At 42.4% G+C, this 19612-nt stretch overlaps 1 protein-coding gene across 1 annotated transcript in view; it reads right to left on the bottom strand.

Moving 5' to 3' along the window:
* Nucleotides 1–1172: 1172 nt before the first annotated feature.
* The window catches only part of LOC110537733 (follistatin-related protein 4), a 223830-nt gene continuing 205390 nt past the window's right edge, over nt 1173–19612 (bottom strand). The window contains exons 10-16 of the mRNA XM_021624080.2: nt 18024–18158; nt 16591–16617; nt 15525–15643; nt 13601–13750; nt 12346–12453; nt 3931–4040; nt 1173–3762 (exon numbers count right to left, since the gene is read on the bottom strand). Coding sequence (XP_021479755.1) covers nt 3054–3762; nt 3931–4040; nt 12346–12453; nt 13601–13750; nt 15525–15643; nt 16591–16617; nt 18024–18158 — 1358 coding nt within the window. The 3' untranslated portion in view covers nt 1173–3053. The remainder of the gene's footprint in view (nt 3763–3930; nt 4041–12345; nt 12454–13600; nt 13751–15524; nt 15644–16590; nt 16618–18023; nt 18159–19612) is intronic.

The following is a 19612-nucleotide window of genomic DNA, read 5'->3' as shown; positions in this document are numbered from 1 at the left end:
GGCCTCTTGTGTTGTTGATATTTATATAACATTTGACATATCTGCTGATTTGAATACTCTTAATTGAGCCTATATGAATTCATATCTGATAACTACGTGGTTTTTAGTGCTTAAAGAACTGTGTAGCTCTGTTAACAATGTGAGATTTAGAGGCAGGCGTATCTTGCCGTTTCTTAGCCAGTTACTGAGGGATGGTTAACACAAGCCCCATTTATACCTGGTGCTAACATGCATCCTTTGTCCTGATCACATTCTGATTGAGCCCACAATTTTAGGCAGCAGTAGACGATTAAAAGATGCTTTGTGATCTGATTGTTATCAGATCTTATAAATGTAAACAGACAAGATAAGGACAAGATCAGGACAAGATCAGGACACGATCAGAACGAAGGATGCATGGTAGAGCAAAGTATAAACAGTGATAAAAATGTACGTTTCAGCCACGTATCAGCACAATGCTAATATAGTGTTAGTGTTTAGTCAAAGTCATAGTTTCGTCCTAATAGTAAAGAATGTCTGCTGACTGGATGGGTTCTTTTCTCAGTCATAATACTGTCGCTCTAGTTAGCAAGAAGTCCCCCGTTGAGACTGGTCATTGTCGTAACTGCTGAAGAAGAGCTAGTATGTTGTCCTGGGGCAACCCAAAACCCATTACCACTGGACACATCCTGACTCAACCCAACAGAAAAAAAACAAAGTGATGCTGTGTTCGCCATTGGCGGGTCTGGGCCACTCTTCTGAGCATTACAAATGGTACTCCTCCTTTAGAAACTACTCTTGCCTGGTTTCAGACAGAAAGCTACACTGGATCGATTGGGCTTTGGATGGAAGAAGAGTATTGTAAAGAGAGTCAGATGTGACAAAGGGATGTCTGCAACGTTTTCAGACCTGTGCTGTCCAGATGTCAGGATGACGTACTGTATGAGAAACTGCTGCACAAAAGAGCCAAATCCAGAGGCCCAGATATCAACAAACTCGTAACAATTTGATGTAACTGTAGCTCTAACAACTTGATGTAATGAACGTTGAAATACATATACAGCATCAGTTTGGGGTTATATACCATAGTTTGTCCTCACGTTGGCAACAAACATATGTGTTTGGTGAAATTTGTCCCTGAATATTCACATATTTTATGTTCAAAGTCATTTATAATGTGACACAGCTGCACGTTTTTTTGTTGTTGTCATTTTATTAGATATTATTTTACAAACCATTTCCCTCATAAACAAGAACACACCAAATGCATAAAGAAAACTGGACTCGTTTGAATGTGTTCTAAACAAGAACAATTTATATCTACAACAGTGTCTCTAATGTCAATATCATACCAAGAGGTCCAGGTTTGCAGCCATGGTCTGGGTTAGAGACCAGGTATGTAATATATGTGACATTTTCACCAGCAACTGTACTGTTTGTGATCCTGTGTACTTGAAGGCCGGGATTCAATCAGAGGCACATTGATGATAAGCACATTGCACTAGTGGCAATGTGCCTTTTAAAGGCAATTTTCCTGACGATTGTGGATGTTGCATTCACTGTAAATGCTGCAGAAATTACCTTGTCGACAAGCAGAAATGACCTTGTTGATAAACGCGCCTTTGATTGAATCCCAGCCGAAATGCTCTTAAACAATATTAGTGAGATGAGCCTCAACTCTCAGTGCATGCATATGGAACACTCAGTTCTGATGATGCCTTTGGTGGTGACTCACATGAATTATTCTGAAGTTACTCTGTAATGGTGGCAAAATAAGTACTTTGGTCTGAGTGCCTGATGCTTTTTGATGGCAATTACGGAAACGTTTTTTTTTTTTCCGTGACCGCAAAATAATTGGGCTTCAAATTGGGCTTTTTGAATATATATTACACATCTCTGCCTCACTCCTGGAACACACACATATTTCTCTCTCGATACAACAGTGTTCTAAGAAATGTCATCAAGCCTTTGCTTCTGTGTCAGATTGAGCCAAGGCAGTTACCGTAGCAACACATATCTAAATCGCAAACATGAGCAACACATCTGTTCATCTTGGTTTGTGTCTTTTTTTTAATAACAGGCGTGTTTTGCTATTACTTGCTCGTCACATACAGTACTAGCCAACATTAGGGTAACAGGCACAGCTACTCCTTATGAGGGGAAGTGGTATTTCAGTTGTGGAGCAGTTGAAGAATGGAAACTAAGCTATAGGGAAACTGGATACACAGGACTTACAATACCTCCATGCTGATGAACAAGACCCTTACAATGCTAGACTTAGTGGACAGAGGACTAGGAGGTCACTGGATCAAAACTGGAAGTAGGCTTACTGTGTGAGAGAGGGTGGGGGACATACTATACCATATATATTCTTTGTACAATAACATGTTATCCACTGATGGGTTTTCTACTGTATGCTATTAGATACTGTTCTTAGCTAATCGATGGGAAAGTATTCTCTTTGGAAAGTAACAGGTCTTGACTAATACGGTACAACATGTTTCAAGCCAACCTGTATGTAGTTGGTCAGCATGAGAGCTTTTACAGAAAGCGTACAATAACATGGACGAGGACAAAGGCGAGTAACAGGGTGCTGTGGTTTTGAAAAGGACCGCTAACACATGTATACACTAGAGGCAGACAGACATCTTGTTGGGACTATTTGCAGTACTGGTGAACGACAAACATCTCGAAACCAAAAAGCGTTAGTCTAAAAAAAAGTGAGCGTTGTGCATAGTTAAATTTTCAAAATGTCATCATTATATCCCTCCTGTTATCTGCAGTGTTACAAGGAAGTGCAATGTACAACTCCTCTTTAGTTAAGTACACATAGATCACAGTTGCACTAAAGGAACTCACCACCCACCTTCTCCCCGTAAAAATACCATAATATGCTTTTCTAAATATTTTTTTCAATTATTATTTTTTGTGTACTTTTGTTACAATAACCCAGGCGTGTGTTCCTCGCACTCAGTCCCATGGTTGAGTCCACTTATGTCCATATATATCTTAATTAAGTGTTTTGGCCTGATCTCTCCCTCTCTTTCTCTCCCTCTCCCCTTCTTCCCACTCTCTCATACCTCTCCCACCCACACCACTGTGTTCCCTCTCTTGATGTCTGACACCTCACAGTGGGGTGTGTTCAGTTTGCCGTTCAACACAAAGAGAGATTCCGCTGAGGGAGTGACCAAGTACTGGCCAAACAGTCCGCTGGACACCACCACCCTGTTGGGCCCCCCCCAGGGCCAGGTGTGGTGTGACAGGGGCTCCTTGAGGCTTCTGAGGACCTCAATGTGCCCTGTTGCCAGGTCAGAGAAGAGCAGGTCTGTGCCTGAGCCAGAGGCAGCTACCACAGTGTACTGGTTGGACTTAGTGAATGAGGGCTGGAAGATCAGGTCGGACACAACGAGAGAGGTGTCCAGCTCCCGGCTCAAACCCAGCACCCCCTGGAAGGACACTGTTTGAACTCTGACCTTGCCGCGCTGCTGGTCAGGGGTGATGATGTAGCGGCCATCCGGGGACACATAGGGCTGGCCCGTGATGTTGAGGTTGGGACCAATGACAGTGTCGGTGACACTGTCGATGAGGAGCTGTGGCTGGGCTGACGAGGGGTCCCTGCTCTGAGACTGGCACTGAATGAAGTAAAAGCCACTCAGGTGTGTGTAGGCCATGCTGACGGGCACACAGCTGTAGTTCTTCAGGCTGATGGTTTTGACTCTGTGGAAGGTCTCTAAGTCAATCTTATGCACCGCAGGTTCAGATTTGAGGAAGACGAAGCCAAACCTAAGACGACAAAGTTCAAGGGAAAGGTTAATGGTCTTTTTTGGGTGATTACGGTGTGGTTAGGATTCTCATTAAATTATAATTTGCTCTTTTCTCCTCCATTTGAGAGAGATCGTGAAGATGAGGTGGTGAGGTCACCAGTGTTAAAGGTTAACGGGCCTTCTGTACCTGACGTGTGTGATAATGAGGTTGGTTGGGGGGATGAAGAAGTCATCAACCCTCTGGAAGGGGGTGCGGATGGTGTGGTGCACCTCTCCAACACTGGCCTGGGGAATCACCTAGAACAGAGCAGTCAAAGGAGAACATGAGAACAGGAATTATACAAATACAAGTGTCACTTATCTGGCAAGAGAACATAAAAAGAGAGCATGGGTTGGAGCGTTTACTTAAACATAGCAGCGAAACACTTCGAAGGCAATGTTGCCATATACTCTGAACTCCAAAAGTACTGGGAAAGTGACAGACTGTCAGCTTTAATTTGAAGGTATTTTCATCCATATCAGGTGAACCATTTAGAAATGACAGTACTTTTTGTACATTTTAGGGGACCAAAGATATTGGGACAGATTCACTTATACAGTGCCAGTCAAAAGTTTAGACACACCTACTCCTTCCAGGGCTGTTATTTCTTTTTTACTATTTTCTACATTTTTGAATAATAGTGAAGACATCAACAATATGAAATTACACATACAGTTGAAGTCGGAAGTTTACATACACCTTAGCCAAATACATTTAAACTCAGTTTTTCACAATTCCTGACATTTAATCCTAGTACAAATTCCCTGTTTTAGGTCAGTTTGGATCACCACTGTATGTTAAGAATGTGAAATGTCAGAATAATGGTACAGAGAATGATTTATTTCAGCTTTTATTTCTTCCATCACATTCCCAGTGGGTCAGAAGTAAACATACATTCATTTAGTATTTGGTAGCATTGCCTTTAAATTGTTTTACTTTGGTCAAACGTTTCGGGTAGCCTTCCACAAGCTTCCCACAAGAAGTTGGTTGAATTTTGGCCCATTCCTCCTGACAGAGCTGGTGTAACTGAGTCAGGTTTGTAAGGCACCTTGCTCGCACACACTTCTTCAGTTCTGCCCACACATTTTCTATAGGATTGAGGTCAGGGCTTTGTGATGGCCACTCCAATACCTTAACTTTGTTGTCTTTAAGCCAAAGTACATTCATCTCTAGGAGACAGAATGCGTCTCACTTTCCTGAGCGGTATGACGGCTGCGTGGTCCCATGGTGTTTATACTTGCGTACTATTGTTGGTACAGAAGGATGTGGTACCTGCAGGCGTTTGAAAATTGCTCCCAAGGATGAACCAGACTTGTGGGGGTCTACATTTTATTTTCTGCGGTATCGGCTGATTTCTTTTGATTTTCCCATGATGTCAAGCAAAGAGGCATTGAAGGTAGGCCTTGAAATACATCCACAGGTACACCTCCAATTGACTCAAATGATGTCAATTAGCCTATCAGAAGCTTCTAAAGCCATGACATAATAAGCTGTTTGATGGCACAGTCAACTTACTGTATGTAAACTTCTGACCCACTGGAATTGTGATACAGTGAATTATAAGTGAAAAAATCTGTCTGTAAACAATTGTTGGAAAAATGGCTTGTGTCATGCACAAAGTAGATGTCCTAACCGACTTGCCAAAACTATAGTTTGTTAACAGGACATTTGTGGAGTGGTTGAAAAATGAGTTTTAATGACTCCGACCTAAATGTATGTAAACTTCTGACTTCAACTGTATGGAATCATGTAGTATCCCAAAAAATGTTAAACAAATGAAAATATATTTTATATTTGAGATTCTTCAAAGTAGCCACCCTTTCTTTGCCTTGATGACAGCTTTGCACACTATTAGCATTCTCTCAACCAGCTTCATGAGGTAGTCACCAGGAATGCATTTCAATTAATAGGTATGCTTTGTTAAAAGTACATTTCTGGAATTTCTTTCCTTAATGCGTTTCAGCCAATCAGTTGTGTTGTGAGAAGGTAGGGGTGGTATACAGACAATAGCCCTATTTGGTAAAAGACCAAGTCAATATTATGGCCAGAACAGCTCAAATAAGCAAAGACAAATTACAGTCCATCATTACTTTAAGACATGAAGGTCAGTCAATGCGGAACATTTCAAGATCTTTGAAAGTTTCTTCACGTGCAGTCGCAAAAACCATCATGCGCTACCACAAAACTGGCACTCGTGAGGAACGCCACAGGAAAGGAAGACCCAGAGTTACCTCTGCTGCAGAGTATAAGTACATTAGAGTTAACTGCACCTCAGATTGCAGCCCAAATAAATGCTTTTCAGAATTCCAGTAACACACATCTCAACATCAACTGTTCAGAGGAGACTTCATGAATCAGGCCTTCATGGTCGAATTGCTGCAAAGAAACCACTACTCAAGGACACCAATAATAAGAAGAGACTTGTTTGGGACAAGAAACAGGAGCAATGGACATTAGACCGTCCTTTGCTCTGATGAGTCCAAATTTGAGATATTTGGTTTCAACCGTTGTGTCTGTGTGAGACACAGAGTAGGTGAACGGATGATCTCAGCATGTGTGGTTCCCACCGTGAAGCATGGAGGAGGAGGTGTGATGATGCTTTGCTGGTGACACTCTCTGTGATTTATTTAGAATTTAAGGCACACTTAACCAGCATGACTACCACAGCATTCTGCAGCAATACGCCATCCCATCTGGTTTGCACTTAGTGGTACTATCATTTTTTTTTAACAGGACAATGACCCAAAACAAATTTTTTGACCAAGAAGGAGAGTTATGGAGTGCTGCATCAGATGACCTGGTCTCCAAAATCACCCAACCTCAATCCAATTGAAATGGTTTGGGATGAGTTAGACGGCAAAGGGAAGGAAAAGCAGTGAACAAGTGCTCAGAATATGTGGGAACTCCTTCAAGGCTATTGGAAAATCATTCCTCAAGAAGATGGTTGAGAGAATACCAAGAGTGTGCAAAGCTGTAATCAAGGCAAAGGGTGGCTACTTAGAAGAATCTGAAATCTAAAATATATTTTGATTTGTTTAACACTTTTTTGGTTATTACATGATTCCATATGTATTATTTCATAGTGTTGATGTCTTCACTATTATTCTACAATGTAGAAATTAGTACAAATAATGAAAAACCCTTGAATGAGTAGGTGTGTCCAAACATTTAACTGGTACTGTATCTGTATTAAAGTAGTCAAAAGTTCAGTATTTGGTCCCATATGCCTAACACGCAATGATTACATCAGGTTTGTGACTCTGCAAACTTGTTGGATGCATTTGCTGTTTGCCCAATAGAAATGAATGGTAAATAATGTATTGTATCGATTATTTCATCATATATTTAAAGTAAAAAATCTAAAACAAAATTGAAAACCATAATTTATCGAACCGAAACCAAACTGACTTCAAAAAGCACTAATCGCTCCGCAATAGCTTACAGTCTCCACTTTATCCTCATTGTATCATTTCAAATCCAAGGTGCTGGAGTACAGAGCCAAAACAAAAACAAATGTGTCAGTGTGCATTGGGAAGTATAGTTAAACTGATGATATATGGCCTCACCTCAAGACATGATAGACGAATGTATTGGCTAATGGTTGCTTGAGAAGATACAAGTCAAAGGTGGTCGTCTGACTCATCCATTTCTCATTGGACGATCTATCCATCCACTTTAATGGCCCCACCCAGTATGTACATGACAAATGCTTCATCAGGTACCCTACATTAATCAGGTCACTGTCAAGGACTAGTGGGCTGTTTATGTGACCACTGCATAGCTTGGCCTGTTTAAGGAACCCCAGTAAATATTTCATGTAGAAGCTATTTGAATAAAATAGAAAACTACTAAAAACACTGATCTGAAGTCTGTGCCATCCCTACTAAAGCTCTAAAGCCATCACATTGTCAGTGGGGGACCTGATTTTGTATTTTGCAGTCTTCCTATGAGCGAACTATACTGACAAATTAAAAAAACGTTTTAATGCAGCGCCCTTTGCCATTGCAGTCAACAGAGCTACAGACCCCCGGATGTAACAAAACATGTTTTTTTTAGAGGGAGAAGCCTTGTTAATAACGAAGGTCATTAGAAATGTTACATTGTTACAATGGTGAAGAGTTAATGAGATCACACGTCATATAAGTCATGTCTAATTAGGAAGTTATGCTCTCACAGGCTCACATCATAGAAGTTGTGTCTAATTAGGAAGTTATGCTCTCACAGGCTCACATCATAGAAGTCATGTCTAATTAGGAAGTTATGCTCTCACAGGCTCACATCATAGAAGTCATGTCTAATTAGGAAGTTATGCTCTCACAGGCTCACATCATAGAAGTCATGTCTAATTAGGAAGTTATGCTCTCACAGGCTCACATCATAGAAGTCATGTCTAATTAGGAAGTTATGCTCTCACAGGCTCACATCATAGAAGTCATGTCTAATTAGGAAGTTGTGCTCTCACAGGCTCACATCATAGAAGTCATGTCTAATTAGGAAGTTATGCTCTCACAGGCTCACATCATAGAAGTCATAGTTACTGGATTTTACCTCGGCTATTATTTTCTCTCCTGTATTACACCTATTGTGTAGGTTTAACACTGAAGGGAAATTGGTTTGTACTGACTGAATACCTTAAATTTAATTGTACTTCCTTCAAGGCAGACTGGTGGATCTCAATGTTATTAAGAAATGCTTTATATATTCTATACTGTAGGTCCCCACTTTACAATAATATTACACTGTTCTTACACTATATTATGAGGGTAAAGTAATGTGAAATTGTACTATAAATTCAAGTTTATACTAATAGCCAACTCCTGAGATAGACCTGTGTCCTCTCTAGGTGGTGTACTTGTACATCAAGCTTCAGAAACAGGAGATAGGATCGTACTTCTATGAGCCGTTCCGGCTCACACAAGCCAAGGCTCGTGCAAACCTACTTACTAATATCCAACTAGCAGGCCTCTACTGGCCAATTCCATTATCCAAGTATCTATTACAGTTGCATCTTTTGATCATGCTGAGGTTTCAACATATTCCAGCGTCTTGCCACTGTTATGTTGTAAGCTCATATCATGTTTCATGTTTCTAAACCCTAGTTTCATAGGTAATTATCTAATGATCCTGTAGCCAAATTTCAACATATATACTGAACAAAAATATAAATGCAAAATACAACAATTTCAACGATTTTACTGAGTTACAGTTCATATAAGGAAATCAGTCAATTGAAATAAATGAATTAGTCCCTAATCTATTGATTTCACATGACTGGGCAGGGGTACATCGAGTTTTTCTCAACAAAAGGTCTTTATTACAGTCAGAAATACTCTTAATTTTCATCAGCTGTCCAGGTAGCTGGTCTCAGGTAATCCCACAGGTGAAGAAGCCGGATGTGGAGGTCCAGGGCTGGCGTGGTTACACATGGTCTGTGGTTGTGAGGCCGGTTGGACATACTGCCAAATTCTCTAAAACGAGGTTGGAGGAGGCTTATGGTAGAGAAATTAACATTACATTCTCTGTCAACAGCTCAGGTGGACATTCCTTCAACTTGAGACATCTGTGGCATTGTGTTGAGTGGCAAAACTGCACATTTTAGAGTGGCCTTTTATTGTCCCCCAGTACAAGGTGCACCTGTGTAATGATCATGCTATTTAATCAGCTTCTTGAGATGCCACACCTGTCAGGTGGATGGATTATCTTGGCAAAGGAGAAAGGTTTACTAACAAGGATGTAAACAAATTTGTGCACAACATTTGAGAGAAATAAGCTTTTTGTGCATATGGAAAAATTCTGGGATGTTTTATTTCAGCTCATGAAACATGTTGCGTTTATATTTTTGTTCAGTATATATTGTAGCTTAGGCCTTTATTTCCTGCAAAATCACACTCATCCCACTGTAAGCAAGCTTATAGCCTACTGCTGAAAGAGAAGGCAAAGAGGGGTGGGCTGATCAGCTGATCATAGCAAATGTAGATGATGTAAATCAGCTAGTTAGCTATGCTGTTGAAACAATCTAACTAGTATTAATCTGTGGTTGGAGTTTGTTCGAGGAGGGTGCAGCTGCAGACCAAAATGGCGACCGAAGTACGGGCGAGTGGGTGTGTCAAAAGGAAAGTAGTGGACGTGTGGAAAGGAGTGGGTGTGTCAAATCGAAAGTAGTGGACGTGTGGAAAGGAGTGGGTGTGTCAAATCGAAAGTAGTGGACGTGTGGAAAGGAGTGGGTGTGTCAAATCGAAAGTAGTGGGTGTGTGGAAATGAGTGGCTGTGTCAAAAGAAAAGTAGTGGGTGTGTGGAAAAAGTGGGTGTGTCAAAAGGAAAGTAGTGGGTGTGTGGAAATGAGTGGGTGTGTCAAAAGGAAAGTAGTGGGCGTGTGGAAATGAGTGGGTGTGTCAAAAGCTACAGGTTAGACGGTTTTGACTGAGCTGTGTTTTTTTTTCTTACTGCGCAATTACTGTACATTGAGCTTCCCCGTACCACGAGAGTTTGGACTTCTGGTTTGAAGCCAGAGGATGAGTCTGAGTCGTATTTCACTGTTAGTTTTACACAAATAATTGTACATTTTCAGATATAAAACAGACCATTTTGTTTTTAATTAAAAGTACTGATGATGGATGTACCATTGTTTGTATGCCCGTGCTTACTGTGACTGCCACCCATGCCGTTGCTTGGCAAACGGTGTTGTTGCCATTCATGCCCTCCCAATTGAGTAGTAGACTGTATGTGTGTATCAAGGTGACACCTAGATGGTTATCAATATGAGTTATTTCTTGTGTAGGCTGTTATCCTAATTGAAATAAAATCATGGGAGGAGAAAAATGACCGTGTTAGCTGCCCAGTGGGAAGCAACTCTGTTCGGCATGCACATCGATACAACACTGATGCACTAGTCATTCGCACTGGCTTATCGACTTGTCGCGCATCCCAATCAGCCACGCAAAACAGTCTTGATTGGCAACAAATCTGTCCATATTGGGCCTCAGCTACCCATACTTGGTTTGTTCTGCTGCTGAAATCTACCTCTTAGGCCTACGAACGAACACTCAAATTGAAGCCTTTCCTGTTCCTGACAGTGAGATGACACATACAACTAGCTACTACACTAAACGTTTAGCACAGGTAGCTTCTGCCAGCAGGAATGAGTGCAATATGTGCTCGCATGGGGCCATTTTCCAAGATACAGTTGTTTTGAAATGAGCTAGTTTGATGGGCAACTCCATTTTTTTTTTTTAAAACAAGAGAAAATAGACTTAAAGTGAAATAAAAATGTAACAACGAAACAAGGCCACCAATCTGAAAGGGGACTTTTCTCATAGGATGGGGGGGAAGAAAGAGCAGGTGCTCAGCCACTCTTAGACCTCTATCGGTGCATCTGCTTGATACCGCACATTTCTCTCTCTGTGGTCCTCTGTAGCTTTAGTTGGTGGACCGTGGTGCTTGTGATGCCAGGACAGTGGGTTTGATTCCTTGGACCACCCATACGGAAGACGTAGGCACGCAGGACTATAAGCCGCTTTGGATAAAAGCATCTGCTAATGCATTATTATATTACCTCTGCCTCAATCGCTGTCTCTGAATAGCCAGCATTGGCACATGCATACGTCGACAGTGAGACCCATCAGACAGTTGGAAAGGCTTTCCCTCCCTTTTCAAAATCCCTGCGCCTTCATTTGTTTTTATCTAATAAATTGACAATCTCACTTGGACGTTTGCTTAGAGATATTGAGCTAGTAAAAAAAAAGAGGTGTTTAAATGTTGAATTGGAGAACGGAGTACTGCCGGTGCTCAGGTCAATTACTTGCATTCCGAGTAATAATGACATTATCAAGCCATTTATCTGCCGTGTGATCCATATGCCCCACAGTCAGTTATGCAGATTGCCTGAAATTGAATTTTGGACCGAATGATTCAAGCCTCATTTTGTAATTATTCATTACTATTGAGCGACAACAGAACGCCAGGCGTGTTTGAGTAGTTCTGACAATTCACCCGAATGCTTATGCAGAGCCGTTTGAGAATTTACAACACTTTGAGGAATGAACGGAAAATCACTTTGTTTGAGATACAAAAGTGCCTTTCAAAACTGCCCCGCCTCCTCTTTATTTGAGACCCATTGCGTCTCGGTTGGTAGTGAGAACATATTAGGATTTCACAATGAGCTCAAACTGACAAGTGCTCACATACTCTCCCTTGCTAATAAGGCTGTTAGCAAGGGAGAGTATTGGCTACTGACAGACAGACCACCTCACAAGATTTTAATAGAATTCCAAAGGAAGAGGAAAATAACAATAAACTTTGCAAAATGACAATGTAGTCCCTCAGCAGTTGAAGTAAGCTGTGCTGCTGTCCTCGGTTACCTCAGCCCTATAAATACTACCCCTGTAATCATCCCTGAAGGCACTGTCTACAGTGCCACAGCTGTAAATTGTAGTTTGCGAACATTGCGAAACATACATAGATTAAATACTCACACAAATAAGATACTTGCTCATACACACATGCACACACACACACACACACGAATGGACAAAAATACACAAGTGCACACCAATAACTCCTTACCTTTAAGGTTGGGTGGGACTTCTGCATGCTGCCCCAGCTTAGCACCCAGACCTGGTCATGTGACTTGTCATAGAGCAGCTTCACTGGGAAAGGATCTGTCTCTACCGTCTTGAGAGAGAGAGAGAGAGACACACAGAAGCGTGATCTGTTTCACCTGTCCTTGTGATTGTTTCTAACCCCTCCAGGTGTCGCTGATTTTCCCTTGTGCATTTATGCCCGTGTTTCCCGTCTCTTTGTGTCAGTTCGTCTCGTATGTTGAAGTCAACCAGCGTGTTTTATCCCGTGCTCCTGCTTTTCTATTCTCTTCGACTAGTCCTCCCGACCCCCCTCCCTTCCCCATCGCCACCCCCAGTGAAGCGCGACAGAGGCATGTGTTCAGTAATGGGAAGCCAGCCTATTTATTTTCCACTGGTCAGCTATGTGTCAACAGCACTCCCACTCCGAGACCCCTCAGAGGAGGAGGGGGACGCTGACGCTGCCACTCACATGTCAGAGAAGGGGAATGGGGGGGGGGGGGGGGGGGGGGGGGGGGGGGGCAGAGTGCACCAAACAATGAGACATACAGGCAACTGACCGCTCGCCACATCCCCCCGTATACTCCTAGTTTGTTACAGACACATCTCACTCACTATCAGCTCACTGTTCTTTTACAGCCATTTTATTTTACAGCATTTCTCCAGCTAAAGAGTTATATTACATTTTTTTTTATAATGTTCAGTATCTAATATCATGCAGCGTGACAGTAAACGAAAATGACTTTGCTGTTGTTGCTGTTGTCGAGTCAACATATGAGCACAAGAAGGGTGCTCTTTCTGTCTCTTTCAAAAGACTCCCAGAAACGTCTCCGTTAGGAGTGGAGACGGCTGAGATAGAGGGTGAGGTACAGTAGGCAGAGAGAGATGGAGGGAGAGAGGAAAGGGATGATGCATTAACCCCCTGCCCTCACACACACCCGTGAGGGTATGGCGAAGTGTGACAAGAGCTTGGCGATTGGGAAAGCACTAGCTTGTCTGTTTTCAGCCCTCTTCTTTTTTCTCTCTCTCTCTCTCTCTCTCTACCTCTCTCTCTCTCTACCTCTCTCTCTCTCTACCTCTCTCTCTCTACCTCTCTCTCTCTACCTCTCTCTCTCTACCTCTCTCTCTCTACCTCTCTCTCTCTACCTCTCTCTCTACCTCTACCTATTGGTGACCTGTGTAAAAGCCTCGGGGGGCGTTCTCTAAACAGCTCATAGAGAAGAGTAATAATACCAACCAACCTGCACCACATTCTGGGCCTGGGTGTCGATGACCAGCAGGCGTTTCTGAAGGGGCTGGGTGACGTAGATGTATTTATCCCTCACACTGACCGCTGAGGACCACACACAGTGTTCCGGAGACACACCTTCACCTTTCGGGCACATCTCCTCCTGGAGAAAGAACGGGATGGAAGAAGAGATCGAATGGAGGAATGAAAGACGGGAAGAAGGGAGGAAGCAGAAGAAGACGATGACGAAGAAGAAGCAGAATGGAAGGGAGAGCGGCGAATCCACGGTTAATCACATTGCTTCCACACACGAGATAGGGCCATCATGCAGCAGAGAAAATGCTGTTTACAGCAGCAATGGACTAACACATGCCTTATTACGTTTGTATTGATCTGTAATACAATTACCGCAATCTGTACAACTTAAATCCCTCAGAAAAACAAGCAACTCTCTCTCTAACTACCATTACTTTGGAAGAGCAATGTTCTCTAGTACAGTATATTACAGACGTGCAGGGTTACTGTGAGCTATTGACTTGGGGTCTTTGACTAATGGACATTCGTAATCCCATAACATTTAGTGAACGGAGGGCACAGATACTGGCAATGGGCTGTAGTGGAGTGTGTGTGTGTGTGTGGGGGGGGGGGGGGGTACATCTGTACAGTGCATTCGGGAAGTATTCAGACACCTTCCCCTTTTCCACATTTTGTTACGTTACATCCTTTAAACGTGTTAAATTCCTTTCCCCCTCAATCTACACACAATACCCCATAATGTCAATGCGAAAACACGTTTTCCAGAAAGTTTTGTCTATGTATTAAAGTAAAAAACAGAAAAACCTTATTTACATAAGCATTCAGACCCTTTGCTATGAGACTCGAAATTGAGCTCAGGTGCATCCTGTTTCCATTGATCATCCTTGAGATGTTTCTACAACTTGATTGGAGTCCACCTGTGGTAAATTAAATTACTTGGACATGATTTGGAAAGGCACACCTGTCTATATAAGTCCCTGAAGGTCCCCAAGAACACAGTGGCCTCCAACATTCTTAAATGGAAGAAGTGTGGAACCACCAACACTCTTCCGAGAGCTGGCCGCTCTTTGCCTGAATGCTAAACATCAATTCTGGAGGAAACCTGGCACCATCCCTATGGTGAAGCATGGTGGTGGCAGCATTATGCTGTGGGGATGTTTTTCAGCGGCAGGGACTGGGAGACTAGTCAGGATGGAGGGAAAGATGAACGTAGCAAAGTACAGAGAGATCATTGATAAAAAGCACCTCCAGAGTGCTCAGGACCTCAGACTGGGATGAAGGTTCACCTTCCAGCAGTACAACGACCCTAAGCACACAGCCAAGACAATGCAGGAGTGGCTTCGGGACAAATCTTTGAATGTCCTTGAGTGCCCAGCCAGAGCCTGGACTTGAACCCGATTGAACATCTGACCTGAAAATAGCTGTGCATCAACGCTCCCCATCCAACCTGAGAGGATCTGCGGAGAAGAATGGGTGAAACTCCCCAAATACAGGTGTGCCAAGTTTGTAGCGTCATACCCAAGAAGACTCCAGGCTGTGTTCGCTGCCAAAGGTGCTTCAACAAAGTACTGAGTAAAGGGTCTGACTACCTATGTAAATGTGATATTTCATTATTCTATTTTTTTTTAAACCTGTTTTTGCTTTGTCATTATGGGGTGTTGTGTGTAGATTGCGGAGGATTTCTATTTATTTAATACATTTTAGAATAAGGCTGTAACGTAACAAAATGTGGAAAAAGTCAAGAGGTCTGAATACTTTCTGAATGAACCGTATATCTGTAAGAGTGAGGCTTATTCCCTCTGGATTAGTATATATTTAATATCATCTCAAGTCATAAAAAGTCCACAAATACAAAGTCCAAAAAATCATTATCCTCTAAAACATGTACAGTATGTACTCACATAGCTGGCCATGATCCTCTCGGTGCACTTGATGTGTCTGCGTATCTCACACTTGCTGGGCTGCAGCACCGTGATGCCCTCATCAGAAAACACATAGAACATGTTCCCTACGCTCAACCCTGGGGAGATGGGACGTAAAAATTGGTTCAGCTAACATTCAAGAGCCTACCAGAGCCTACAGACCCTGTTAGCAACGCCTGAGCTGTTGAATGACTGGTGGTGTTGTCAGGCATTTTGACAGCACAGTCAGTCTCTGTAAACAGCATGTCTAGCGAGTGAATTGTGAGACTGTCTTCTCAAACTTGATAGCCGCTATGAGCGCAATAACATTTTGCGGGCCAGTTACCTGACCCTAAACAACAGCTGTTAACTAGACAACTGCTATTCATGCTTTGGAAAAGCACATTGAGTGGGGATGGATGGCAGGTTACATCATATTGAATGACGAGGTGAAATCAACACCGTGAGTGCTGCTGACAGTCATGTTGTGACGTGCAGGCCAGTGGTGCAGTCTGCATCAGGATTCAAACGGGTGGGCCTCTCTCATACTCTCTAATCAGCCAAAATAGTTATTCTCATACACACGTTTTGGTGTCACAACTAGATTATACTGTTCTGAGGAAGAGTTACGTGTGCTGAAGTGTTGAGGCAGGCCTGTAACAAAACTGTTTTAATTGTGTGTATATTTTCATGGTTAAGTCTTTGTGAAATAATGTTTTCAGCAAGAACACACACACACCAATCATCATTCAGGAAGATATCGTAAAATGATGGAAATTAGCGGTAAAGCTGCTAATTAGTAGCGTTACGTGGTGTTTTACAAATTATGTGTTACCCTTGTGGATTTGTATTCTACACAAGCATTTCGCTACACCCACAGTAACATCTGCTAAACATATGTATGTGACAAACACAATTTGATTTGACATATACTAGCATATAATGAACCTATTCACCCTACAAGACATGGGCATTCAGAAGACTGTTGGTCAATTATAGAAGTTCATTTAAAAGAACAGAAAATAAGACATGGTGACAAGTGTTATACAACAGTAGATTTTAGTACCTTCCTCCCGCCACAGTATGTTTGCAACTGCAGCATCAGCATGACAGAAGAGCGACAGAGAGAGAGAGAGAGAGAGAGAGAGAGAGAGAGAGAGAGAGAGAGAGAGAGAGAGAGAGAGAGAGAGAGAGAGAGAGAGAGAGAGAGACCATGTCATATCAAGTCATTTCAGAAAAAGTGGGACAGAAACACATTTAGCAAGAGTGTTTCTTTACAGAGGCAGAGATTCTGTATTATCACAACATAAATGTGTTCTAGATTTTTTAAATTGCATTTGAGGTCTATCTAAATCCCAAAGGCTGTACAAATGTTATATATAGATATACTGTACATACAGATATCATACAATAAATCAGATACAAAGCATTATCATTTATTTGTTATAACTTCTGTTTCTGACACTTTCTACCAGAGGTGTGGACTCGAGTCACATGACCTGGACTCGAGTCAGAATCAAGTCGGTCACAAATATGATGACTTGCAACTCGACTTTGACTTTAACACCAATGACTCGTGACTTAACTTGGACTTGAGCCTTTTGACTCAAACTGACTTGATACCCTCCCCAAGCCCAAATATATAAAAATGTGCAGCGCATCAACTCTTCATTTAACGGATTACAGTTTGAATCGGACAGCAGCCAATCAAATTGTGCCAGGTGATAAAAAGTTGCGCGTGGCTATGCAGAGGAACGTCGGTGGGTGAATTCAGACAGAGCCCTTGGAAAGATGATACCCAAAATTATTATTTTCGGATATAAAGACTACGATGTAGCCAACAACAAAAAACGGATTGCAACTTGCAAAACATGTGGGAAGAAAATTATAGATTGCGGCCATAGCGGCCCATAGTCGAATGATATGCGGGGGGGGGGGGACTTTCTCATGGCTACCCATGTATTTCCATGGAAACATAAAGTTTATTTGGAAAATAAAAAAATATATATACTTTTTAAATGCCTTCATGATTTGTGTAAATGTAATATACTAAGTATTATTATTGTTAAAAATATGAAATGGTATTACATTGAAGAGCACATTATGACTTGTTTAGGACTCGAAACTCAAAGTTCAAAGGACTTGAGATTTATTGGTCTGGACTTGAGTCTTGACTCAAAAAAAAAATATAGATATATATTTCACCTTTATTTAGCCAGGTAGGCCAGTTAAGAACAAGTTCTCATTTACAACTGCGACCTGGCCAAGATAAAGCAAAGCAGTGCGGCAAAAACAACAGAGTTGCCTGTCTTGACTTGGGACTTGAGTGATAAGACTTGAGACTTACTTTTGACTTGTGAAACAATGACTTGGTCCCACCTCTGCTTTCTACAGCCTACTATTTTCGTTAATTGTATTGTAATTGCAATTGTTAATTGCCAAAATTGGCTTTTGAAAATCCCAGAGACATTTTTCCATGTTCTACTCTCAGCCACTTACGTGTCTTTCTGGCTGAGTCCTCCACAAACAGAGACGATATGTCCTCGTCCACCCCCACCTCGTTCTTAGCAATGCAGGTGTAGGCGCCTGTGTCCTCATAGCGTACACTGCCAATGTGGAGCTCGCTCCCATTCGCTGTGTAAGAGATGAGCAGAAATGGCAAGTGTTAGCTCAGCCCCACGTTTCTACACTGATACACATTTTCCATGGCTGTTTCATCCTCCCACCTAAAAATGCACACTCTGTCCTTTTCGAAAATGAATAACCAAAGATCATAAAAGTAGCCACCTACCTGCGCACCTACTTCTCCCTAACAGAAGCCATTGACGCCAGAACCCTTTTGACGACATCACAACAACACTTTATCAAAATATACTTTGACTGAATCGTCTCTGTTCTGTTCACAGAGATCTAGAGTGTCAGGAGAAAAGGGATGTATCCCAGGACACAGTGAGTGCTATCATCAGAGCCATCCCTCTCTGACGGTATCACTAGTGTGTGTGTGTTAGATGTATCAGGTAAAGGTGATGTATCCCAGGACACAGTGAGTGCTATCATCAGAGCCATCCCTCTCTGACGGTATCACTAGTGTGTGTGTGTGTGTGTGTTAGATGTATCAGGTAACGGTGATGTATCCCAGGACACAGTGAGTGCTATCATCAGAGCCATCCGTCTCTGACGGTATCACTAGTGTGTGTGTGTGTGTGTTAGATGTATCAGGTAAAGGTGATGTATCCCAGGACACAGTGAGTGCTATCATCAGAGCCATCCCTCTCTGACGGTATCACTAGTGTGTGTGTGTGTGTGTGTGTGTTAGATGTATCAGGTAAAGGTGATGTATCCCAGGACACAGTAGGTGCTATCATCAGAGCCATCCCTCTCTGACGGTATCAATAGTGTGTGTGTGTGTGTTAGATGTATCAGGTAAACGTGATGTATCCCAGGGCACAGTGCTATCATGAGAGGCAGCAGAGGGATTCCTAGCTCTCTGACACTAGTACTCAGCCTTTTTTGGATCTACGGCATGCTCTCACACTCACATCCCTCCCTCCCTCCTCATCCTCACGCTGCTGCTGTTGCTGCATTGTTGCCTTGATCACAAGGCAATCTTCACAACGCCGCAGAAGGAGTGAAGGACGCCTGTGTCAGACAGCTGCTTTCGACATGCCGTGTCAAAGATCGTGTGCCAGTCTCTCTTCCACCTTCCTCCCCTCCCTCTCTGCCTCCCTCTTGCTGTCCTCTTTGATCACCCTCTCTTGAGCTCTCTCCATGTGTCTCCTAAATGTGGAGTGGCAGTGCAGAGGCAGTGGAGAACTTCTCAGTGCTACAAAAGACCTGACTGAGCCATGGCCTGAGACTAAAACCCTGGACTAATATAAACAAACAACTTCCACAGGACCCAATGCACAGATAATGCAATATACATGTATTTAACTAGGCAACTAAGTTAAAAACGCATTCTTATTTTCAATGGTGGCCTAGGAATAGTGGGTTGACTGTCTTGTTCAGAACGACATATTTTTACCTTGTCAGCTCGGGGGAATCAACCTTTCGGTTTCTAGTCCAACGCTCTAACCACTAGACTACAT

The sequence above is a fragment of the Oncorhynchus mykiss genome, chromosome 12 (genome assembly GCF_013265735.2).
Source record: "Oncorhynchus mykiss isolate Arlee chromosome 12, USDA_OmykA_1.1, whole genome shotgun sequence".
Lineage (NCBI taxonomy): Eukaryota > Metazoa > Chordata > Actinopteri > Salmoniformes > Salmonidae > Oncorhynchus > Oncorhynchus mykiss.
Note: the sequence above shows the minus strand (reverse complement) of the source record. Positions and strands in the feature narration are given on the sequence as shown.